Genomic DNA, 25,591 nt, shown 5'->3' on the forward strand with positions numbered 1-25,591 from the left:
AGATAGAGGTACTGGGGACTGAACCCAGGGCTTCACGCGCATGCTCTACCACTGAGCTCTACCCCCACCCCCGGCTTTTGTTTTTTTAATACATTTTTATTGCATATGTACCTATTCGCAGAAAATGTTTTTGGTTTCTTTTATGGTTGCTTTAACTGTTAATAATCTTATAAAAGGCTATCAATAATAATCTTCTGGGATTTATATTTTAAAATATTACTACTAAGTTGCCAGGATTCAGCCAAATTTTAGTACATCTCTGTGGGCCATTCAGACAAAAAAGGGATTTCTCTACTGGCTGGAGTGACTAACCCAAATTCCAAGGACTTTGTGTCACTGCTCCACAATGGGGGGCAAGGAGGGCCATGCCTGGAACTCCATCTGGGATGCCTTTTGTATTCGTAAGTCCAACAGCAGAGATTAATAGCAGCCCCAGCAACCAAAAAGAAAGGACAGGGCTTCTGAAGACACAGATCCTTCAGGAATGAAATTCTGGGTCACCTTCTTGGCCGAGGACCAAGAGGCAGCAAGTTCAGCGCTTCCCCCAGAGATCTGAGCGTCAGATATGTGGTCATTCCATCTTGTGAGCTCCTGGGTCCTGGTAACATTGCCTTCCCCTTCTATTCCCCTCGTTCTTTGGGAAGTAACTTCTTCATGCAGTTAATAATCTCTGGGTTACCTTGGCATCCATCATTTTTTCTCCTTTTGTCTTTTTCAGGACATACCTATGTATCTATTTTCCTGTTTTAAATCTTGGTTCAGAAATACTGGATGGGATTTTTGTTTCCTGAATGGGCCCCAACTGTCTTGAATTGACATACCAGCTAGATAGGCTTTTCCAGACAGTCAATCTCAGGACATTGGTACATGAAGTAATTTAAATTACAATGTGAAAATTACCCCAGGACAGCTTGTTTGACAGAAGCAAAGGGGGATGGGTGCAACAATGGCTTGACATACTGGTGCAATGATTTTTATTTGCATTGAAAGATATCAACACACACGAAAGATCTTCATGAAGGTTGTAAGGAATTGAGTAGGGGAGGTCAACTTTCCTTGACTTTAGTTTCAAACAGAGGAATAATATGAGAGCAGTTAAGTGGCATGGAGTTCTCCCAAAAGTCTACAGCCTTAGCTTTTCTTTGATTCTGTCTTCTTTGGTACTTAATATTTCACTATAGAAAATATTTGAAATATTGCATACTATTTGGCCTTTTTGAGTTTACCTATAACAGCAAAATTATGCAATTATCAAAATTGTTGCATTCATTAGTTAAACATAATACTGCAGGATTTATTCCTTTTTGTGCAAATTTATTAAGTAGTTACTTTCTGTCAGTTCTGTCTAAGCACTGAAGATACAGCAGTGAACAGAACAGATCTCAGAGCTTCACACTGTCGTTGGGGGAGACCGTAAGTTTACATAACGTTTTTACTGGCCAAGCTTGAAAATGCCCTACATGAAATACCTTCATTCCCTACATGATTTGGTCATTCATTCGCACACATACATAGGCATTTATAATCAAATCCTCTTTGGTTAAAAAGACAGTTGGGGTAGTTCTCATCCTTGGCGTTATAGAGACCCAGAAGCATTAAAAGGTGAATAATGTCACTTTTCCATCAGCTCTGGTCAAATTCTTGGCACTCTGAACTATCTATAGAAGAAAACGATTTTATATTTTTACTGGCAGTTAAAAATAGTAGATAATGAAACCATTTGCACACTCTTCCAAGATAAACTCAATCCACCTCTTCAAAATGTTATCCTGTTTTGAAAGATGATATTTCAGGACAATCATTTGTATATTATTGATACTGTTAATTAGTGTTGTCACAAATCCCATTGTTGTTGCTCTAACGTGCTTGAAATTCCACTTTTGAATTTAACCCCTGCTCATGTGCAAAATTCCTAACTGCTTAAAATGTATGCAGCACAGAGCTGCAAAGAACTAAGTTTAGCCCAAAATTCTTCAGGGAACAAAAGGTATGGGTGCCTCCTCAACTATTAGCTGCTTTTAAATGGTAAAGCGGAAAAAATTCCTAAACACCCACCACTGGGCACCTCTCTCCTCAACCACCCAAAACGTTATTTTTCAAAAATTCTGTATGTCTGAAGTGAATTATCTGTGGTCAATAGGAACCTTTGAGGTATGGATGTTTGTGTTAAGCTGTAGTGTGAAAAATATAAAGAAGATATATTGCTATTGCCTAATGCACTATACTTTCTTTCCTGACTACAACTAATAAGAAGTATGGGTTTTTCAGAACCTTGAAAATTTTGTGATTTCTCCATGTCACAAGCAGATCACAGCAGGTAGGTTCAGTTGTCTGAAGGGGATTTTAGACTCAAGGTGAAGAGCCTCCTCTAAATCAGGCTTTGGAAAAGACCCTCCTATTTGTCTTGTAGTTCAGAAATGCAGTTTCACAAAGTTCAGTTTGGGTTAATGAAGGTGTCGATTGTGCATCTGGAGCTGGACTAACAGTTCTGCAGATGCCCACTAGTGGCAGCCTCCCTTCCCCCTTCATTAGCTTGCTGGTGCCTAACTTGTGGAAAGAGAACAAAGGCTCAGTTTTTCTCTTGCCAGCACATCGGAGAGTGGGCTCGTTAGCTCCCTCCACCAAGAGGTTTTAGTAGCACTGGTACCATGTCTTAAACTCATGACCTTTCCTAAACATTTTATAACACCAAGACTCTCATAAGAATCTGAGTTTCATTATGGTCAGATAGGCGACCCAGGGAGGGGGGTGGTTGTTGAATCACAGTTGACAAAAATTAATGGATATATTCAAAAACATTCACTGTGAGCCATGCTCTGCACTGCACTAAGTGTTGGGGTTACAAAGAATAGGACAAAGACTTTGTCCCCAAGAAACTTTCATGGAGAGCAATGTTCTAGGACAAGTTAAAGCAACACAGATCTCACTGTCCTGACAGAAGTTAGTGTTTTAAATAAATAAATAGAGAAAGAAAGATAGAAAAAGAAAGAAAGAAAGAGAGAGAGAAAGTTAATGTGTTTTCTTAAAAAAATTGCCCCTCAGATTTCTACAAGCCCATTGGTTAGATTTCCAGAGTTCTGAGAAAGTTGATTCTGTCCACCTTTACCACTAATACTGGGAACTGCCAGAGGGTAGAAATGACGGAAGGGGCGCCTGTTTCCCCCACCCATGGCCCTGCAGGTGCCTGCTGAGCTAGCTTTCTGCTGAGCTACATAAAGGGGAAACAAGTGAGTCTCCAAGGTCATTCGAGCTCTTTCTCATCACTTGCTGGATTCCCGATACTTCCTGACCCCCACCCCCAGGTTACACTTGGACCTTATTATCATCTGGAATCTACCATACAAACTCTCAAAAGTCCAACCTTTCCTTCTGTGAACAAAAGCGCTTGTCCTTCCAGTTCCCACTCATGTGTACCCACCATACACGTGCTTCAGCTGCATCAAAACCTCCAGTCTGGCGCCCCACTTCCTCCCAGTTCCTACTTGGTCTAAACCCCCAAGTTGATCTCTTGGCCTCTCTACTTCCAGACCACCTTCAAAGTGCTCTTTCTAAAACTCAAGCTTGATCATGACCCTTCTCTGCTTAAAACATTGCAGTCTGTGCTGCCTGGTCACGACCACGTGCCTCTGCCAGGACCCCGGGGACTGGTCCCCTGCTCCCCACGCGGCCTCTCACACTGCCTTTCCCGCCTCGCGCTGCGTGCTCGGGAAGCAGGCTGCGCACGTGCGAGCACACCCTGGGGTTTCACGCTTCTCGCTGCTGTACTGTCCTGTCTAGACCAGGCCTTTCCTTCATCTCGTCAGCCTAAACTTCTGTGTGGCTTCCTTCCTCTTCCCCTCCTCCAAGCCATCCCTCACATTTACTCCTTTCCAGCCAACCAAGAGCTGAACCCACCGCTTGGCACACTGCCATTGTCACGTCAACACACTGTCTTCTACGTACACCTTCAGGGGTCTGTCCCTCCTCCCAGTCTTAGGAGTGCCTGGAGGACAGGGACTGTGTCCAACTCTTCCTCCAGACCAGGCACAGTCTCTGGCTTGTAACCCAGGCCCAGGACAAGTCCCACCTTTTTCATGGACTCTCCCCAGCTTCCTAACCTTCCCTCCTCCGAACCCTACAACACTTCTGTGTCATTCTTGCCCTACTCATTCATTGCCTCGTATCATTACCATTTTAAAAATGGCTAATTCCTCTGACAGATCTCATTAGAATCAGTGAGAATTTTCACTGAGTAGCTGTTGGCCTTGTATCTCCGTCCCTTGTTCTGTCACTCAGTTCTCAGTAAGGAGCCGAACTCCGAGCTAGTTTGCCCATCAGTATGATGGAGACAGAGGCAGCTGTAGGTGGCCATGGTTTTTGTACCAGCTGACTCCTAGAGCCAGGGTGTGTCCCTGAGCCAAGGACAGACAGGTGGGCCAGGTGAAGTCTGTGTTCTGGCAAAAGCACTGCCCAATTTGGGTCAAGCTGGGCAAAGCAGAGCCTTACTCTTGGGCATTTTTATTTAGAAATACATTAGGGTAGCATTTGAGACTAATAAAGAATTGTGCAAATTGGAGGTAGTGTGACATAAAAAATATTACCTAAGCCTCCCTCTATGTACCAACATTGAAATAATGGAAACATCCCCACATAGGAACCTGGAGCTACTTGGAATCCTGGCCCGCACGTTGGGAAGCCCAGCAACATGAGGATCTTTATCCCTGGCTTCTCATCAGCTCCTTGTCTTCGTGTCCACCTCCCTCGTTGACATCAACCCCTGACTCATTACAGAGTCTGGGCGGGCATGGGGACTTTCTGTTCTTATGACCTAATGGTGTGACTCAAGTGCCTAGTACTGCACCTGGCCCAGAGCAGGTGCTCAGTAAACAGCTCCCGTCATTCTCCTCACTGTAGTTGTCACTGTTATTGACTCATTCAGAATTCCTTTTACTCACTAAGGTACTTCAACCATCACTGGCTTATTAAATGCGACTGAATAATGACTTCCTTTGTAGGAGTGGAAGAACCTTGCAGCTGATGCAGGTGGCACTGTCATTACACACTCGCTTGAAATCACGCAGCCACAGGCCTGTGCTGGGTGAGGCAGGAAGTGGGGAGGTTTGGTGCTGGGCTGAGCTGGAGGGAGCTGAGCAGCACGTGGCGGACCCTCAGTGGGGTCAGGAGAGGCCAGGGCAGCCCAGGGGAGGCCTGGGGATGGCCACCTTGGGCAATGGCTGCTCCCACACATTCTCTACCCTGTCCCTCCAGCTAGCTCTCCAAGGGTTAGGGGCTTTTTAGAGAAGAAAAAACTCAATGAGAATTTTCCACCAGCTTCAAAGGGTGGAGAACCCCCTACCATGACAGGAAACACATCTGTACACGAGTTTGAGAGCTTCGGAGAAAAGCCAGGCCTTGGCCTCAGGGTGGAGGCAGCCCAGGGACGCAAACCTTCTGGCCGCCCCAGCCCCTGTGTGCGGGGCCCCCGCTGGCAGGGGCAGCCGTGCTGTGAGTAGCCGCCGCCGGCCCGGAGCAGGGGGGGAAGCCAGCGCCGTCTGTGCCGTGACTGCACGATCCTGCCCCCGGCGCACGACACGCTTCCCGGTTCCCAGGGACTGACTATACTGGGGAAACGAGGGAGAGAAGCCCTTCTTCATCCTTCTAGTCATCCTCCTGTGCCCACGTCACCCCTCACGGAAGCACTGCCTACTGTGAGGGATTCAAGCCTCAGCCCTGCTTTCTCCTGCCTGTGGCCCTTGTTCTTTGCTTATAAATATTCAACTATTTACATTTTAAGTCCTCACCACGTGGCTAGAATTGGTTGGAATTTGTACATCTTCACTGGAGAAAAAGGAGTATTTTATAAGCAATCTTTCTGAAAAGATAATATTAGAAAATAAAATGCACAGGCGGCCCGATGCGGGACGGCGCTCACACCGCGTTGCTCCCCAGTACCGTCTCGCTCTCCTCATCCGGCTCGTCCGGCTCGCTGGTCAGGACCACGTCAGCTGCGTCATCCGTGGGTGCCCTGGGGAAGAAGAAAAATGCCGAGGCCTTTAGTCTTGAAAGGAACAATTAAATTTTTCATTCTTTCCTCATTTGGATGAGAACTTTAAGTTGTCACCAATCATTTACCTCGCATCCTTACTGAAAATCTCTTCCTCGTCAGAAGACTCCCCATCATGTAGCTTCTGCGCCATATTTTTTTTGCGTGTGGCACTGAGAGGTCTGTACATGTCCCTGAGCCAGAGCGGCCGCATTCTCTGGAAGAAGCCCTCCTAGAACGGAAAAAGGGGAACGTTCATTCTGCATCTCCCCTGCTTTCTCTGGCAACAGTACTTTATCCTCCTCAGATTTACCTGGCTCTCACTTTGCTCTGAGCATTTTCTACGCAGCAAAAACTGAAAGAAGCCCCTTGGAAGAAAACACACACAATTAGTGATGCACGCCACTTTCTACGTCTCACACAGTGTGCCTGTCTGGTCTTACTGGGACTAAGTGGGCACCTCAGTAAACACTCACCACCAGCAAAGGCACCACACACCTGGACCCTGATATTTAATAATTATGGAATTATGGAATAATTCCATGCACACCGGGCTCCCAGAAGCTCTCCATGCCCGTTTGAGATGGCCCCCCAGTGTCCCCGGACAGGCCTCTGCATGTGGCTGAGCACGGAGTTCAGGCAGATTTTCTAGCCCCACTCCCCTGCTTGGCTCTGCCAAGTGCCCTCGTGCAGGGAAGACCCTGCACAGCCGTGCGAGGCAGAATAACATGACTCTGGAAGTGTTCACCCCAGCCCTCTGCAGACGCAGTCACACGCAGCACGTGCTGGGGCTGAGGGGGAGGGAGTCCCTATTTTCCTAGTGGCTTTGTCCTGTAAACTGGATCACACCAAGGAAACCTGAGTCCAAGTAGCAGAGCTATCTGACTCACTGACTTTCACACCGCAGGCTGTCTCTGATGCTAAGTGAATTGTGAAATCAGTTTAAAGACCACGACTATTACTAAAACACAAAATATTCTTTTTTGAATATACATAGAATAGGAAAACATCTGAGTGCATAATAAGTTTGTTTTAGAAACTCCTTGTGTCCATATAGTATGTGGTGCTGATTTGTGACATAACATGTAGCTCACAGCCCAAGCACAGTGTGATCAATGAAGGCCTCAGTGGAAGGGAAGCATCTTTTTGATACTCACTAGCAGTATGGCCATGGGGCAGGACCTTTTCCCTTTCTCTTTCTCCACTTTCTTAATATAAAAGGAAGAAACAAACTGCTGTCTAAAGTTTCTCCCAGTTAAAATTCTATGAGGTTTGGATAAAGGGAATAGACTGTGGGCGTCTGAAAACCAGCAGGAGGACAAGGGAAGTTTCCCTGCCACTTTCTAGGAAGGACTCATATATTCTCCCTTCCAACAACTTTGAGTGAGGCTGGTCCTCAAACCCTAGAGCCATGTGGCCTTCCCTACCCCAGAACCTCCAAGAAGGCCACTGGCCCAGCCCAGCCTGATGGCCACCACCAGCAGAAACAGGTGAAAACCCAAACCTCTCTCCCTCCCCCTTCTTCCCTTAAAGGACTAGGAAAAGCAGAGGCATCTGGGCCGGTCCCATTCCAGCTCAGCTTTGGCTGGGGAGCTAGTTTTGCTGGTAAATAAATTCGGCTAAAGCATTATGATAAATAAATATTCTTCCTGCCTTTTGTGCTTTCCTCACTATAAACTGAAGAGATTGAAATAGATGAGGTCTAAGTTCTCCTCTAGTTCTAAAATCCTACTTCAAAAATTACCAGACTAGGGGGAGGGTACAGCTCAGTGGTAGAGTGAGCTGCTCAGCATGCACGAGGCCCTGGGTTCAATCCTTGGTACCTCCACTAAAGATAAAGAAACCTAATTACCTCCCCCACAAAAGTAAAACAAACAAAAAATAAAAGCTTTTAAAAAAGTTACCAGAGTAATATTTACCTTACGCTTTTTTTCTGATCTTTTGCTGCTTTTCTGCGTGAACAAATCTGTTTTGGAAGAAACATGATCAGAATTATTCATCACAATGACTATCTTAGAATCTTTATTCATTTCTTTTCATTTTCAGTCTTATCTACCCAGTGAGACGAAGGCTTTTTTTGTGGAAGGAATGTTCTCTTGTTTAATAATCCTTTGCCTCTTTCACAGTGCCTAACTTAGGATCATGCACACAGCTGGCAATACGTTTTATTGATTGTTTTAGGTAACGTTCAACAGATAATGGCCAATACAAATTCTTAGAAGTAGGAAAACAAAAGTATCTACCAGGAACCTCAGCATCGTTTTAAAGACAAGAACAAGAGTCAGATGCCTATCATATGGCCACTACTGGTCACTGTTGAGGAGGTCCTCATCACTGCGGTAAGAAAAACACTGGAAAGGAAGAGACAAGCACATTTGCACATGAAATGATAGACAAGCTTTAGGTTGGAAGCAATATGAGAATTCAGGAAGATGGCTACATACAGAATCAAGAGATCAACATATAAACTTCAAAGACTTTCCTATATAACACAGAAGACTAAGAAATAGAAGAAATATCCCATTTACAATATCAAAAAAACCGCATAAAGTACCTAGGGATAAATTTAACTGAGAATGTATAAGACATATGTGATGAATATTAAAACTCTTCTGAAGGACATTAAAGTGAAAGCTGTATACATGGCATGAGATACCATCTTCCCAGAATGTTGTAAAGATATCAATTCTCAAATTGACCTACAGATTCAATGCAGTCCAATTTAAATCCAAGATAAATCTTCAACAAAACCTGGCTAGTTGACATTTGGGAGAGAAAATGTGAATGAATATTCATGAAATGTATGAAAAAGATGATCAAACAGCAGGAGCTTACCCTACCATTAATACAATATGTTCCAGAGCAACTGGAATTATTCAGTGTGCTACCGGTACTAGGAAAAGATAACTGCATCAATACAACAGAGTCGAGATAAGCACAGTATTTTTATTATTACTTTTTAAAACTTTTTTTATTGAGTTATAGTCAAGATAGTATTTTTAGATTGGTGAAGAATGGACCATTCAGTAGAAAATTTTGAAACAATTCGATGTTCATACAGGGGGAAAAAGTTAGATCCCCTACCTCAACTACACTAATAAACAAAACAAATTCTAGACAGATTATGAAAGTACTAGAAGAGAGTATCAGAGACTATTTTTATGCCATGAGGTGACAAAGGCCTGGCTGACAAAACCTGCTAGCCATGAGGACGGGCTGATACGGGGACAGACGGTCAACAGATGGCTGCTCTTCCGAGCCTTTGCCCTCTCCTCCCCTGGATTGTCTGTCTTCTTGTTCACTTCTAAAACTCTTTACAATAAATAAATATGGGCTTTCATTGATTTTCAGTGTTTCAAAGACTTCCCAAAGTTTTTGTCTCTAAGGGGACGAGACAGAAGAGTGGAGTAAGGAGCTCAGCCTTTACAGTCAGGTGAAACTGGCTTCTGCTTTTGGTTTTGTCACTGGGGCCTTAAGTCGATGCCCTAAATCTATGAAACAAGGATGGAACTGCCGTCCTCACAGGACTGTGGGGATTAAGCCAGACAATACACGGAAGACACTTTGTCCAGTGCTTGGCATAGGTCGGTGCTAATTTGGTTCCACAGACAAGGTGGTCAAATCTGCCAAAGCTTTCTGCCTGTGGCATCAGGGTCTGAAAGCTCTTTTCCACCACACGATTATAAACATATTGCTTCTATTTTCTTCTAATACTTTCATGAGTTCTTTTCTTTCATGTTTATGGAGATATGTTTAAGGTGAAAAATGGGGACCTGCTGTTATCTTTCCACCAAATAGGGAGCTGTTCTACTACCATTTATTCATTTTCTTCCACTGATTAGAATGTTAAATATGACATTTCAAAAGTCTAAAGGACACGTGGGTCTGTCGATTGCTGGGCTGTCTAGCTACTTCAAATAAATATTATGTTGCATTAATCCTCATTGTGGAATTGACATAATGCCTCATCTCTCTTCCACTGAACATCATTATTGTCAGCTTTACGAAAAACACTACATGGTCTCTGTCCTGAAAAAACTTATCTAAGTGGGGAGAGGAAATAATGAAATGAAATAAATAGATACAAGTGCAAGGTTAAACTACATAGCAATTAAAGCAATAAAAGAGGAGTTTATAGAAATTCTACAAAAGCACAAGGCCATATGCCACCGGCAGATGCAGGGGGCACAGTCTGGGAAATGGCTAATGACAAATGACTAGCATGCTGACCCCACGCTACCCTGCACATTTGTAGGCTCAGAAATCAGACTCTGCCTTCACCAAGAGGGATCTCAAGTCTTCCTATGAGGCAGTCTCACTTTATCACTATCACAGGATTGATCAGAAATCAGAATGCCAAATTATTACTCATCAGTGACAAATACATCTGTTCTACAGACAGGGCTTCTGTGTCTACACAAGCAAAGAACATCCTCCTGCAGAGACAGGCCTCCATGGCACACTGAGGCACAGCTGGAAGACTACAGGGTGAGAACAGAACTACAACAAAAGGGCACACTTCACAGGAGCCTGAGGCAGGATTTTATTCACAGTGTTTTGATGGAACCTACCTACAAAATGTCTTACACACTGGAGAAGAAAGCTGGTAAGTAAACCCAATGGATGGACAAGATCACACTTTTATCTCTTAGCCATGTCCTTTCAGCCCTCCCAGGGTGACTGATGGCTCCAGGAGGGTGGAAATGATGTATCTCATCATTTCACCTAACAAGGACAGAAAGCAGTGAAGGGATGACAGTGACTGGTGAGGTGCAGTGTTCTGAGTTGAAGAAATTTTACTACCATGTCAACTCTGGCCTCCTTATAAACTTGACTTTTCAAAATACTCTAATGGCTTGTTACCTTGGGTTCAGTTCCACAGAGACCCCCTGGGACTGGAGCTCCTTTAAGAATCCCGGGCGTATACTTTTCCATAAAAGACCAAACCCATCTCAGCCCTTGTGACTGAAGAGGACTGTGGAGTAGTAGCAGGTGGAAAGGTAGCTGTGATTTTCAGTTTGCGGGTTCTGAATCTCAACTGTCCTTACCTCAAAAAGGCAGAAACTTATAACCAAGACCGCCACTACTGCAGTTACTGCCACAGATATTAAAACTGCCCACATGACTTTGCTCTTATAGTCGGATCCTGGAACTTCCTCTGTGAGCTGAAATAATAAAGAATAATTTCTTTGAAAAACAAAGAGAAAAGATGAACTCTAACTATTCTAAAACCTACTTAAACACTAGCTCACTCTTCTTTTTTGGGGGGTGGGTGGGAGGTAATTAGGTTTATTTGTGTTTTAGAGGAAGTGCTGGGGACTGGACCCAGGACCTCGTGCACGCTAAGCATGTGCCCTACCACGTGAGCTATACCCTCCCCCTTAGCAGACTGTTCTTAAACTACTCTGAACCCCATCCTTTCGAGTAGCTTATAGGTTCTTAAAGAACCTACCAGATCTCATGTGTTACTAATCTTATCAGCATTTTCTCTTACAATGCATCTTGTGTGTTGAGGCTCCCCTAGGAATAGCGGCACCATTCTCTAAATGAGCACAGTGGGAGATCGCTGTCTTAGCCAGTTTCGGGGATAAGATGCAGACCAGGGGCCCCTAGTCTCCCTGCTTTGGCACTTTAATGGCATGTCCTACACTGAGTAGAAGTCCAGGTCCCCATGTGTCAGGCATTGCCCTCACCTCATGTGGCTCCTGCCCTGTCTGTTCACTCTGGCCTTCTGCGCTCTCACTGATGTAGTTCTCAGTTTTCCACAGGTCAGTATCCCCCTCTGCCGGGGACAATTTTACTTTTTGCTGCTCACTGAGCAGCTTTATCAGAAGGCCTGTTCTGGTGAAAAACTTGGCACAGGACAGCTTCACGTGCGTCTCAGAGCAGTCCATTTTGAGAGTTCGGATCAAATGAGAAATGAGGCCTCTCATGTAACCATTTGGTACGATGGACCGTAGCTGCTGGTTTACCTGGAGTTCAAACTGATCACCCAAGGATGGAAGCCCTGGGGAAGTGAAGCTGGTGGGTTTAGAGGGTAATTCAGTGCCCACGTTGAGGTATTCCCTTTGTGTTTCGTCCGTGTGTTCAACAGTTGGCACAAAGTTGCCTGTAGTAACAGAATATGTGCTGGGAACGTCCGTACGGGCAGCGACTTCAGAGAGAGCTCCTTCCGGCACAGTTGCCTTTCCTGCAAGAGGGTCTGAAGAAGAAAATAACTCTGGTGGGTTTTCATGAGAATTTAGTTCTGCTGAAGAAGAAATAGCTTCTCCTGAAGGAGAATTTATGAGGCTCCTCACTGCAGAGGGAGGCCTGCCTGCAGATATACTCCTGAGGAGCTCTTTCCTTTTCAAAGTTCGATTCCTTTTGGCCTGGAATAAGCTGTGCATCGCACGAGAGCGACTACCAAGGAACAGGCGTCTTTTTCTGGGACGTGAGGTTGGTTTAGAAGCTTCCATATTTCTAACTATACTTTCTGCGTCTTCTAAAATACTATAGGATAAGTCTTTTGATTCCTGTCTAACCTCAGATTTAGGAGGGGTGGGGGCAGGGGGCAGGGAAGAAGAGACTGCTGCTTTGTCTTCATTTATAAGTGAGGGTTTTGTGTTGAACGAGCTTCCCACTAACTTCCGGGGCCTCCACATCATCTGAAGCTGCCCCCCTGCTCCTGGGGACTGCCTTCTGAGTGCCTCTTCCTTGGCAGTGTTCTCCAGAGCTGGCTGGGCATCCTGTTTCCTCCAATGCATCAGTTCGTCGACACTTTCTTTGACGACGACATCTGGGTCCTTGAGGACCCAGTCCACTCCCTGCAGCCTTTCCCCTATACCCTCAGTCTTTGCCGGGCTGTTTTCCTGTGGTTGGGCAGTGTCCAACTGCTTTTCATCCTTGGCAGTGTTCTCCACAGCTGGCTGGGAATTCTGTTTCCTCCTACGCATCAGTTTTTTGACACGTTTTTTGATGATGCCATTTGGGCCCCTGAGGACCCAGTCCACTCCCCGCAGCCTTTTCCCTACACTTTCAGTCTTTGCCGGGCTGTTTTCCTGTGGTTGGGCAGTGTCCAGTTGCTCTTGAAAGGCCTGCCATAATTTGTGACCCAAAGGGTCGGCACGTACAAGCCTGGCAGCTTTTTCCTTCTTTTCAACCTCATCGATTTTTTTTTGCATTTCTGAATCTGACCATTTTTTCAGATGATAGAATCTCTGCAGTTTATTTTTATAAGGTAAGTTGTTGGATTCAGGTTGAACAAAACGGTTCCTTGTGTTTTTTTCCAAATAACCCAGGGACTTATCTCCATCTTGTAGATGGGAAAAGAGAAGTTTTATGAATGGTAAAAATGCTGTCTCTAAGTCTTCTAGATTTCCCTCCGAGAAATAAGGCAGTACATAATTTACTGCACTAATAACATCAATTTCGTCATTAAAGTCTAGCTGTTTATCGACGAAGGCTGAGAAGCTGACACCATGTTCGTCCGAGGACTCGTTCTCTGGCTCAATAATCAGCTCGGTGCTGGTATTATTTTTCCGGGCTTGTAACACCTTCATGAGCGATCCTTCTATGTTCCCTACAGCTGCTTCTTCACCTGTCAAAAAAGAAGTTTTTTTGATAACTGAAGGCTGATGGACAGCTTTTTGCCAGTCCACAGCCACATATCCCAGTCAAATAAATTAGAAATCAGCAGACGTCTGGGTGCCACTTAGAGAGGGGAAAAGAAACCTCACAACAGAAAGTGAAAAAGATATATTTTGAAAAAGTGGCTATCTACTCAGGAAATTCCATGGTGTGAAATAGAGTGACAGTGTTTAGGATTATTCCACTGGTTTCCAGGGGCCAACTGCCCGGTACTCAAGAGAAGTCAAGGCTGGGAGGACAGCTGTTCCCCACTCAGCAGGATGCTCTGCAGACCCACTGTAACTCCTCACTTCCATACACCCTGCCCCGTCCTGCCTCAGACGCAGAAGAGTGCGAGGCTTCCGCTCTCCACCTCCTCAGTGTGCTCGTGTCCTGCTCCCATCACAGGTGATCACGACAACACCCGCTGCTAACAGGTCCTCATCTGGATGTGACCTTTTCCACTTACCCCCAATTCCACTCCTTGGTTCCTGCTCCCATATATCCCAGCCCCCATGACAGGAGGCTCTATACAGAGAGAAACACCATGTCCACCCCGGCTCTCTGCTAACATGTGGGCAGGGGTGCAGGTTAAGAGATTTGCCAGACTATATGCAAATGTGGAATGTTCAACAGATCAGTGGAATAATACTTGAAGTCCTAAAACGCAGATGGGAAAAAGCAACTGTTGTCACATGCCTACTTTGCTTTCATTTCATTTCACTCCTAGTATTCCCAGCTTTACCTGGGGACCCATCAAGAGCTTCTGACTTGGGGTGGAGGGGATAGCTCAGGGGTAGAGTGCCTGCTTACCATACATGAGGTCCTGGGTTCAAACACCAGCACCTCCATGAAAAATAAATAAAGGAGCTTAATTACTTCCCCTCTAAAAATAAACAAAACTTTTTTTTAAATTAAAAAAAAAGGTTATAACTTTCTGAAGGTCATGTGTACCCCTGTGCAGCTGGGTCTCTCTTCCAGAAGGATTAAAAGTATTTTTGGTGGTGGTGGTTAGGGTCAGAGGAGGAGGTGAGGGTCAGAGGAAGAGGTGAAGGTTCAAGAGAAAGGAGGAACAAGAGGTCACAGACAGCCCGAAACCAGGGACAGAAGATCTAGGCACTAGGCCACAGCACCTAACACCTCTGATCTTGCTTTTGCTCACCGTAAAAGGAGATTTAAAATGCCTGTTCTGCCTACTTCAGGGGGACAAGGGAGTAATCAGTAAAAAAAAAAAAAAAAAAAGTTTGGAAAATGAGGAACGTTTTTATGTCAGTAGCAAAATGCTGTTATTTATAATGTGCTCCAGCTCATTGATAGGGACCAGTATTCAAGCTGTCTGGGCATGAAAGCACATTTGGGAAGTCATCAAGTTAAGTGCCAGTAAATCTAATGTATACAAAAATCTTTGAAAGCATCTTAGTGTTTTGTGGATAGAAATGCTTGAGATTCAGAGCAAGTTCAGAGCTGGACAGTCTAAGAATAAAAGAGCCATCCCATCCACTGGAAGGGCTAGGTAGCAGCTTCTGGTTATGGATCCAGAAACTCTCAGGCTCCAAATAAAACATAAAACACCACCACTTGTATTCTCTTATAAAACTGCAAAAATAAAATAAACAAAAAGGTATTTACACTTGCCCCAAAGACAAAGCGTACTTGAGACCTAATGGATATTAAATCAGTTTACAAACTGTGATGCACTGTATGAAAAAGTTCTCATTTGGGGGTAAGGCATCAAGCAGAGAGCACAGTATACAATGTGTGGTCATGAATGTTAATTCCCTTCCCGCTTCCATGCCTTTCTCTTGTTCCTCTATGTATGTGGATCAGTGACATTACTAAGCTAACAATGTAACTGAGGTATTATGAGTTTCATAATGTAACTGAGAATCTGACTTTTAGCAAAGGAGGGGGTCTTAGAAATGTAGGGAATTGAAACTCTGAATGAATGAATAAAAATAATTCTGTTACATCATTTGTTTAAACATTTTACCATCACCGATTAAAGATAGAAATTAAAAAAATAAAAATTTAAAAATTTCTTATCAGGCAATTCAGACTCACCACAACGTGTGGTGCTTGCCAGGCAGTCACTGTCACAGTGCAGCTTGACTGTCTTGCAGACAACTTCAATAGTAGTTTTAAATTGGCAGAGGCAGCAGGTCCTATGGCTAGGTAAGATCCTATAAATGGAAACAGAGAATTAAATTAGTGGTAAAGGAGTGACTTGAGTAGGGAGGCAGGCCAAGGCCACCACAGGGCAGTGAAGAAAGGAGTTCTTAGGGCACATGGCCTGGAGAATTGGACAGGGGCCAGTTGGCCAATTGCTGCTCTTAAGTGTTGTAAATAAATACAGAGGAGCACAGAAGTGCCCAACAGAAGGGTAAGGATGGCAGTGGGTGTCGGTGTGCCTAGAAAAAAGGTGACAGGGATTAGAACTGGGTGACACTGATCTGTAGTTTAATTCAGAAGTATCTCCTCCCAACCCTAAAGTCTCACTTTGGGTTGAGAGTGCATAGGAAGAGGGCAGACTTCTAAGAAGAGTCTGAGTAAGTCCCCAACTTCTGGAGTCCCTTTCTCAATTCCTAGTTGTGAGTAGGAAATATATTAGAAATTACTCTGGGGATTAAAAAAAACACTGTGGTTAAATCATAACAGATCACATTCGCCAACTCTGGATAACCTAAACATTCAAGAGAAAAACAATGAGGTAAAACACTTATATTAAAGAAGAGCATATGAGATCATAGTAATACTCAAAGTCGGGGGAGCACTTCTTTACAGAAGAATGCCAGCGAATAATGTAGAAGGACAGAGAGAGTTAGGGAAGTGCCATTTTGCAACTACAGTGTGACACTCAATTCAGAACGAAATTATCATTGATGCACACTTGGGTGAACAGTGTTTGAAAGTAGGATCTTCACTGACTCCAAACTATCACCCCATAGAATATTTACTAATTACCAAGGGAAAAGATAACTTTACAATGGAGAGATACGGAGATACCACTTTAATCAAGTGGTCAAACTTAGCATCAGGCAACCTGAAGTGATGAACTAGGAAGGATATATCGCCAGGATATCTATTCTTCCTCAGAATGCTTACTTTGAATCTAATTAAGACACAGACAAATGAAGATTCAGACAAATTTTATACAAAACTGGCCTAGGCTCTGCAAAAATGCCAATGTCATAGAAGATCAACAGCAATGACAAAAAATCAGTAGAGAAATATTCTAGGTTAAAGGAAACAAAGACGTGACATGAAATGCCTAATCTTCGATTGGACCCTGTATCTAAACTAAACAGACTTAAGAATGTTATTCACTTCTGGCCCAGATGAAGTAACAGGGAAATATTTCATCTCCTATCTGAAACATTGGGGGGGGCAGACTAAATATATGAAACAGTTTTCAAGAAATTGGACCACTTGCCATAACGTTCACTCATCCCCAAGAGATGGGAAATAAAAATGAAGTGGTCCCTATGACTCCCCTAGTTTACATCGTTCAGAGAGTTTCCAGGTCATGGTACAGGGAGAAGAGACTCAGGCAGAAACTGGAGGACTCCCTGACTGAGGAACTGGAAGAGTCCAGGAAAATCAAGGTGACTAGAGTTCACAAAGCACAGCACTAGAGAGAAAAGAGGTGCACAGGCAAAGAACTCTGGAGATACGCAGAGGGATCTCTTGAGTATTCAACAAAGTACTGGTCAGTGCATGTGTGTGAGGAGTTACTTGAGGCCAGGAAAAGAACCACATGAAAGGATTAATGATGAGGATAACTGGATGTGACACAGTGTTGGGAATAGTACCCATCCCTACAGGCCAGATGCTCAGAAAAGCCTTCTCTCAGTAGTTGTGAATGATAAGCTCTAGGCTAGAGGCTACTTCTGGTCATACCTAATCCAAAAGGATAAAACTGACTTCACCCAAAACAAAGCTCAAGCATATTTATAGGAATATAAAAATATGTAGAACACCATAAACTAAAATTCACAATGTCTGGAATCAAATGAAAAATTACCAAGCATGCAAAGGAGGAGGAAAATATGTACCATATTGAGGAGAAGCAGCCATCAATCAAAACTAACCCAAAATCTATACAGATGTTAGTTTCAGCAGAACAGGACATTTTAATAGGTATTATAACTACTGGCAGATGTTAAAAACCCAGATTAAAGACTGAAAATGTGAAGTATAGGCATGGAAGAAATAAAATAGACCCAAATTGAGCTTCCAGAGGTTAAAAACAATGTGTTCAAATGAAAAGGACACTGGATGGGATTAATGGTAGATTAGACACTGCACAAGAAAGGATCAGTGAATATTAAGGAAATATCCAAAATGAAACACAAAGAGAAACAAGACAAATCAACAAAAACGAACACAGCATCATTTGATGAGCTGTGCAACAACTTCAAGTGGCCTAATACATGTGTACTTAGAGTCCACGAAGGAGACATACAAAAACTGAATAATGGCCAAAAATTTTCCAAAATGCTAAAACATGATAAATCCACAAAGCCAAGGTCAATGAACATTAAGCATTAGAAACACGGATAAAACTAAACCTAGGCACAAATCATAATCAAATTGCTCAAAGCCAGCAATAAATAGAAACTCTTAACAGAAGCCGGAGGAAAAAACTATGCATTACATAAAGAGGAACAAAGAGGAACAGTGACAGCCAATTTTTTTTTGTTGGAAACAATGTAAGCCAGAACTCAGTGGAATAACACCTTTAAAGTACTCAACTGGGGAAAGGGGTACCCAACAATTACCAAGCTAGAATTCTATACCCAGATCTTTCAAAAACAAAAGTAAAATAAAGACTATCTCAGACATACAAAAGCGGAAAGAATTAATCACCAGTAGACTTTCACTGGAAGAGATACTAAAGGAAGTATTTTTAAGCAGATGGAAATATGGGTCTACACAAAAGAATAAGAACACCGGAACTGGTAACCACACAGGTAAATAAATAATATTTTTCTTATTAAATATCTTTAAAATGTAACTGATCATTAAATGAAAGAAAAAAAAAAAAAACCAATACAGTGTGCTGTTTATAACATAAGTAAAAATAAATTATACAAAAACAGTAGCACAAAGGCCAGGAGAGGAAGAATGGAAGTACACTACTGTGAGGTTCCTATATTGTCCATGAAATTGTATAATATCACTTGAAGATAAACTGTGATAAATTAAATATGTACAATTATAAACTATAAAGCAACCACTAAAGTAACAAAAGCTGAACTATAACTAGTTAGCCAACAAAGGAAATAAAATAAAATAATAAATTGTACTCAATCCAAAAGCAGGAAGAAAAAGAGGAAAACAGAAACAAAGCACAGATGGAACAAATAGGAAACAAATAGCAAGATAAAAGATTTGAATGTAATCACATCAATAAACACATTGAATATAAACACTCTAATCATCCTAATTAAAACAGTTGTCACACTAGACAAAAAAAAAAAGCAAAAGCCAACTATATACTGTGTATAAGAACTATTTTCAATAGAAAAATAACAGGTTTAAAGGATGGAAAAATTTGTTCCAATCACACTAATGTAAAAAAAGCTGGAGTGGTTATATTTAAGACAAAGTCAGTGTCAAAACAAAGAGTATTGCTAGGGATAAAGAAGGTTATTTCATTATGAGAGAAGGTCAATCAATGAAGAAGGAAGGCATAACCTAAAAATTTATGCGCCTGATTACAGAACTTCAAAATCTATGAGGAGGAATGACAATGGCAAGGAGAAACAAACAAAAAACCTACCATTATAGTTAGGGATTTCAATATTCCTCTCTCAATAATTGATAGAATAGGTAGGTAGAAAATCAGTAAGGATACAGAAGACGTGAACAGCACTATCAACCTACTTGACCAAATTGACATTTATAGAACACTCCACCCAAATCAGCGGAATACACATTTTCCTCCAGGTGGACACGTAACATTTACCAAAACAGACCATATTCTGGTGTATTCCAACAAATTATTGGCTATAAAACAAGTCTTAATAAATTTAAAATGATTTCAGTCATTCAGTATGTCTCTGACCACAATGGAATTAAATTAGAAACTAACAAATCTGAAAAATCTCCAAATATTTGGAAATTAAAGAACACACTTGAAAGTAACCTTATAGTCAAAGAATAAGTCAAAGGGAAATTAGAAACAATTTTGAATCGACTGAAACTGAAAACATCAACATGTGGTATATTGCTAACGCCATACTCAGCTTCCTCAGCTTCCACCTTAAACTAGAAAAAGAAGGACAATTTAATCAGAGAGTAAGAGAAGAAAGAAAATAATAAAGATCAAAGTAGAAAGAAAAGGGAAAACAGAAAAATACTACAACTATTGAAAGGATAATGAGAATATAATGAAATACTTTATACCAATAAATTCAAGATGGAATGGATGAATTTCTGGAAAGATGTGCACTACTAAAGTTTACTCGAGAATGAATACATAACTTAAATAGCATCATTAAAGAAATTGGATGTGCACTTTAAAACCTTCCCACAAAGAAAGCTTCAAGCCCGCATAGCTTCACTGGTAAATTCTACCAAACATTTAAGGAACAACTAATACCAATTTTACACAAACTCTATCAGAATGTTGAAGAGGAGGGAATAGTTCTCAAATCATTTATAAGGCCAAATTCAACATATCAAAACTGGACAGTGACATTACAAGAAAAGAAGACTACAGACCAATATTTCTCATAAACACAGGTGTAAAAATTCTTAGCAAAACTTTAGCCTATCAAATCAAGTAATATATAAAAAGATGATACATCATGACCAAGTAGGGTTTATCTCAGCAATGCAAACTTGGTTTAATATTTGAAAATCAATGTAATTTATTCAAGTTAAAATACTAAAAAAGAAAAACCATATGATCATGTAAATAGACACAGAAAAAATATGACAAAATCTAACATCCATTCCTGATTAAAGAAAAAAGCAGGCCGCAGGAAACTAGGAATGCCAGAAAGCTTCCTCAACTTGATAAATGCCTTCCACAAAAAACCTAACATCATATTTAATGGGGAAAGACAAAGTGCTTTCTCTCCACAATCAGGCAAGGATGTCCACCCTCATTACTTCTATTAGATACTGCACTGAAGGGTCTAGCCAGTGCAACAGGGCAAGAAAAATAACAAACAAACAAACAAATAAATAAATAAAATTCACAATGGAAAGGAGGAAGTAAAACTTTATTTGCAAATGACATGATTATGTAGAAAACCTGATGGAATCTACAAAAAAACTAGTGAAACTAATAAATGAGTTTACTAAATTTGCAGAGTGCAAGACCAATATACCAAAAACTAATTTCTCTCAACAAATAATCAGAAATTAAAGTTTTAAAACACTACTTACAGTAGCATTAAAAGTATAAAATACTTAAGAAAAACTCTGACAAAAGATGTAGAACATCTGCACACTGAAAATTATAAAATATTGCTGGGAAAAATTAAGGAAGACGTAAGTAAATGGAGAGATATAACGTGTTCATGGATCAGATGATTCAATATTGTTACGATGTCAACTCTTCCCAAATTGATTTACAGATCTAAATCCCAGTAGGCTTTTCTATAGAAAGTGACAAGCTAATTCTAAACTTCACATGGAAATGTGAAGTTCCTAGAATAACTGAAACAACTATGAAAAAGAGCAAAGTTGGAGAACTAACACCACCTGATTTCAAGACTTATAAAGCTACGTTTTCAAGATATTCTGATAGTAGTGGAAAGATAGACAAAAAGATCAAAGGAACAAAATGTAAAGTCCAAAACTAGAGTGATATGGGCAAATGACTTTTAGCTTCAAAGGCAGTTGAGTAGAGAAGGAATAGTTTTTTGAACAAATTTTGCTGGAATAATTGAAGATCCACAAAAAAAAAAAAAAAAAGAAAAAAATCCAAACCATATACATAAATGAAATCAAATTGGTTCAAAGATCTTTACATAAAATCTAAAAGTATAAAACTTTCAGAAGAAAATGGGAAATTTTTTATGACCTTGACTTAAACAAGATTTCATAGACACAACACCAAAAGCATTGTCCATTAAAAAAACCTAGACAAATATGACATGATCAAATTTAAGAATTTCAGCCCTGTGAAAGACTCTTGAGAGAATGAAGTTCAATCACAGAATACTTAACAAATTACATATTGAATAAAGGATTTGTTTCCAGAATATATAAAGAACACTCAAAACTCAATCAAAAATATAGACAAAAAATTCAAAGATACATAGATGGAAAAGAAGCATATGAAAAGATGTTTGACATGATTAATCGTTAGGGATGCTACACTGAGATGCCACTATGTAACTATTAAACTATCTAAAGTTAAAAATAATGATCATAGCAACTGTTGGCAAAAATGTGAAGAAAACGGAACTCTCATACCCTGCTGGTAGACATGTAAAATGGCTGGACAATTATGGAAAATAGTTTTTTAATTTAAACATACATGTACGAATGATCCAGCCACCCTACTGGCAGGTATTTACCCAAGACAAATGGAAGTATACATACATACCTAATAGGTTAAAATTTTTCTTAAAACCTGAAATATAAGGATCAGGTAAAGCTGTGGAGCAACTGCAACTCTCATGCACTGCTAACGGGAATGCAGAATGGTACAGTCACTGTAGAAAAGTTTAGCAGTTTCTTAAAAAGTTAAACATGCACTTGGCATAGGATGCAGCAATCCCACCCTTAGGTATTTTGTCCCAAAGAAACGAAAACATATATTCACATAGAATGTATGTTTACACATACATGAGGGGTTTTAGCGGCTTTATTCAAAACAGCCAGAAAACCAGAAACAATTCAAATGTTCACCCCCTGATGAATGCATAAAGAACTGTATATCCACACAACTGGACCACTACTCAGCAATAAAGAGAAATGAACTATGGACAGGTATAACAGCATGGATGAATCTCCAGGGACTGGCTAAGTGAAACAAGCCAAAAACAAAAGGCCACATACCCTATGACTTAACTTACAAGGCATTCTGGAAAAGGCAAAGTTATAGGGACAACAATCAGATTGCTGGTTGCCAGGGTTGGTGGTGGGAGGAGGGGACTGACCTCAGAGGGACATGAGGTGACTATTGGGGCTGCAGAAGTTTTCTATATCTCAGATGTGGCAGTGGCTATATAACTACACATTTGTCAAAACACAGCAAACTCTGTAAAAAGAGTAAATTCTACTATATGAAAATTATGAAACTTATACAACAATAAAGCTGACTTAAGAGAATAATAAAACTTATAAAAAGCAATTAACTGAAAATAAATGTAATACAAATCAACTTACAGTGTTTTCAATTCAACGCTTATCATGAGGATTCTTTCAATTGTTGTAAGCGAGACTTCTGTTTTTCCCAGGTCTCTGAAGGAAAAGCCCAAAGAGGCATGATTTAAACCCAAAGACAAAAATTCTACACTTAAAAAGATAATTAATATGTGATTATTTCAATTCTGGCTTCTTACTTGCCATAGACAGTAATCCCAGGGAGCTCTTATTGAAGAAATTTAAATTTATTTGCATCATTAAATTACTGACCTCGGTGCTGAACAGGACCATCTTTTTCTTTTTCTTTTTTTTTTCCTTTTATTTCTTTTTCTGTTTTTTTTTTTTTTTTTACGATTATCCTACCTCTCAATCTCAACTACATCCACCTCTGTTGAATACTTTTTTTTTTTTTTTAAATAACATACACTTTATTCCATTTTGTTCTGGGATAAATCTTATTTTTACATGTTCGATCTCTATAAGTGTTTTTCAACACAATTTTCTTCCTCTGCTGGCTGCCTTACTCATATACATTCTTTCTTAATCCTTTTCTTTACCAATAACTCTTACCTCAATAACCCAGTTAAAATTTAAATTATGACTTCTTAGCCAAAATCCTCAATCTCTGATGAAAGTAAAAAAGAGCAGAAATCAACTCAAGAGCAGTAAGACTGTTGCAATACTTACAAATATCGTAATGCTGGCAATTTAAAAAGATAAGAATCTTCAACTGTTGTCAAAGGATTATGACTGAGATTTCTGAAAAATAGAATGGCAGTAAAATTATCTGCATTTTCAATAATGTTCATGAAAGTTTATATTCATTTTTTTGGTATGAAACTTAAAGGTAAAAAGGAGTCATTTTCTGAATTTACCTACAAATCACCCGTAGAATTTGTAAAGCTCTCTTCATTTGGGAACTACCCAGGTGTCTAGATGATAAAGTAGAGAACAGAAAGAGAAAAAAATAGAGGGAGAAGTGGATAGGAAAGAAAAAAATATGCTAAAGAACTTTTTAGGTCAAAAACCCTAGAAGGGACTATGCTGGTAGGAAGCCCTTCCTCTGTAAGAAATACTATTTCTAGTGTCCTCTGTAAATCAAGGCATTTTTCTTTCATCTCTAGAAATTTTTTAAATTGCATGTTTTAAACTGCCCAGTTAAAGACAAAAGTGGGACCAATCCCTTGCTTCTGGAGCTGAAGAGAAAAATACAAGAGGAACTGGGGAGACCCACACTCCCATTGCACACTCCCATGTGTGTTCTTCTGTCACAGTCTTTGCTACTGTGTGTGGGGTCACCTCCTTACTTCTAAGTCTCCTGGATTGTCAGCTCCATGAGAGCAAGGACTATAATTTATTGTCATTGTCATCTCTGTGCCTGACACAGTGTCTAGTATTTATTAGGTACTTAAGAAACGTTTGTTGAATAAATGCCATTTTGTTTATATATCAACAAAGTGACAAATTCATTTTCTAAGCAAATTTTTATTCCAAAATGCTGGAATAGATTTTCTTCTCAATTCTTTGAAACAAACAAGAAAAAGAAAAAAAAATTTTAAAAACCCAAAAGAAACAAGAAGAAAGAAAATTTGCCTTTAGGTTAATTAACTCTATTCAAGAATCATTAGTGTACTTGTGCAGAATATTGTAAAGATAATCACAACTAATGCCTTTTGGATTGCCAGGTATCTATGATCAACATTTAATATTTAATCCTCACAGTAACCTTATGCAATAGATAATATTATTATCCCATTTTACAAATGAGGAAACCAAGGCACAGAGAAGGTATATAACTTGTCCTAACTCATCAAGCTAGTAAGAATCAGAGCTGGAATTTGAACTCAGATCTGACTCCAAAGCCTGTGTTTAACCTGTATTTAAAAAAAGAAGAAGAAGAAAAAAAAGGAGTGTGTTTAAAATAATTTATTACTTTAACCTTAATTTTGAGGGCACTAAATATAGAAATACCTTTTCAAATTTCATCTCCCAATCTGCGAGAGCCTCTATGAGAATCACACTTTCTCTTATATTTCTTTTCTTCAATTATCTCCCATGATTAACTACTTAATTAGCCTATGGTCATTGAGGTTTTAGATTTTAAACCATGTTGCAGGCTAATCAGTAAAAATGGTGGAGTGAGGACATCTGAAAATTCATCCCTCCATAAAACAACAACAAAAAAACTCACAAAAATTGTCAGAATCAACTTTCTCAGAACTCTGGAAATTTAACCAATGGGCTTGTGGCAATCTGGGGAGTAATTTATTTAAGAAAAACACATTAACTTCTGTCAGGACAGTGAGATCTGTGTTGCTTTCACTTGTCCTAGACCTTTGCTCTCCATGACAGTGGGAGCCTTCAAACATAGCCCATGTCCTAATAACAAAAACCTTCCCCAACTTGGGAAAGGAGACAGTCACCCACGTCAAGGAAGTGCAGAGTTCCACACAGGATCCACTCAAAGAGGAGCACACCAAGTCACACAGTAATCAAAGTGACAAAAATCAAGGACAAGGAGAAAATATTAAACTTAGCAGTACCAGTACCTCCTCGGAGAATAAATAAATAAGAGTTACCTCCCACCACCAAAACAAAACACAAAGGTAAAAACGGTGCTTTATTAATTAA

General features: G+C 40.6%; 3 protein-coding genes across 12 annotated transcripts in view; 1 reads left to right on the plus strand and 2 right to left on the minus strand.

Moving 5' to 3' along the window:
* Positions 1–25,591, plus strand: part of LOC116157877 (uncharacterized) — a 696,771-nt gene that overhangs the window by 635,654 nt on the left and 35,526 nt on the right. The gene's annotated exons all lie outside the window — the stretch shown is intronic.
* Positions 1–25,591, minus strand: part of LOC116157898 (leucine-rich repeat-containing protein 37A) — a 196,702-nt gene that overhangs the window by 150,269 nt on the left and 20,842 nt on the right. The gene's annotated exons all lie outside the window — the stretch shown is intronic.
* LOC116157878 (leucine-rich repeat-containing protein 37A) overlaps positions 1–25,591 on the minus strand; it is a 48,829-nt gene that overhangs the window by 9,423 nt on the left and 13,815 nt on the right. For 2 of the 4 annotated variants that reach the window (XM_064495088.1, XM_064495089.1), the window contains exons 6-13: positions 23,648–23,719; positions 22,982–23,056; positions 15,692–15,810; positions 11,716–13,601; positions 11,071–11,187; positions 7,942–7,988; positions 6,112–6,254; positions 5,932–6,004 (exon numbers count right to left, since the gene is read on the minus strand). In XM_064495088.1, the coding sequence (XP_064351158.1) occupies positions 5,970–6,004; positions 6,112–6,254; positions 7,942–7,988; positions 11,071–11,187; positions 11,716–13,601; positions 15,692–15,810; positions 22,982–23,056; positions 23,648–23,719 (2,494 nt within the window). In that variant the 3' untranslated portion in view covers positions 5,932–5,969. Of the gene's footprint in view, positions 1–957; positions 6,005–6,111; positions 6,255–6,335; positions 6,391–7,941; positions 7,989–11,070; positions 11,188–11,715; positions 13,602–15,691; positions 15,811–22,981; positions 23,057–23,647; positions 23,720–25,591 lie in introns of those variants that run through there. The other 2 variants (XM_064495086.1, XM_064495087.1) reach the window with 2 other exon arrangements.

Source organism: Camelus dromedarius, chromosome 16 (assembly GCF_036321535.1).
Source record: "Camelus dromedarius isolate mCamDro1 chromosome 16, mCamDro1.pat, whole genome shotgun sequence".
NCBI classification, from domain to species: Eukaryota; Metazoa; Chordata; class Mammalia; order Artiodactyla; family Camelidae; genus Camelus; species Camelus dromedarius.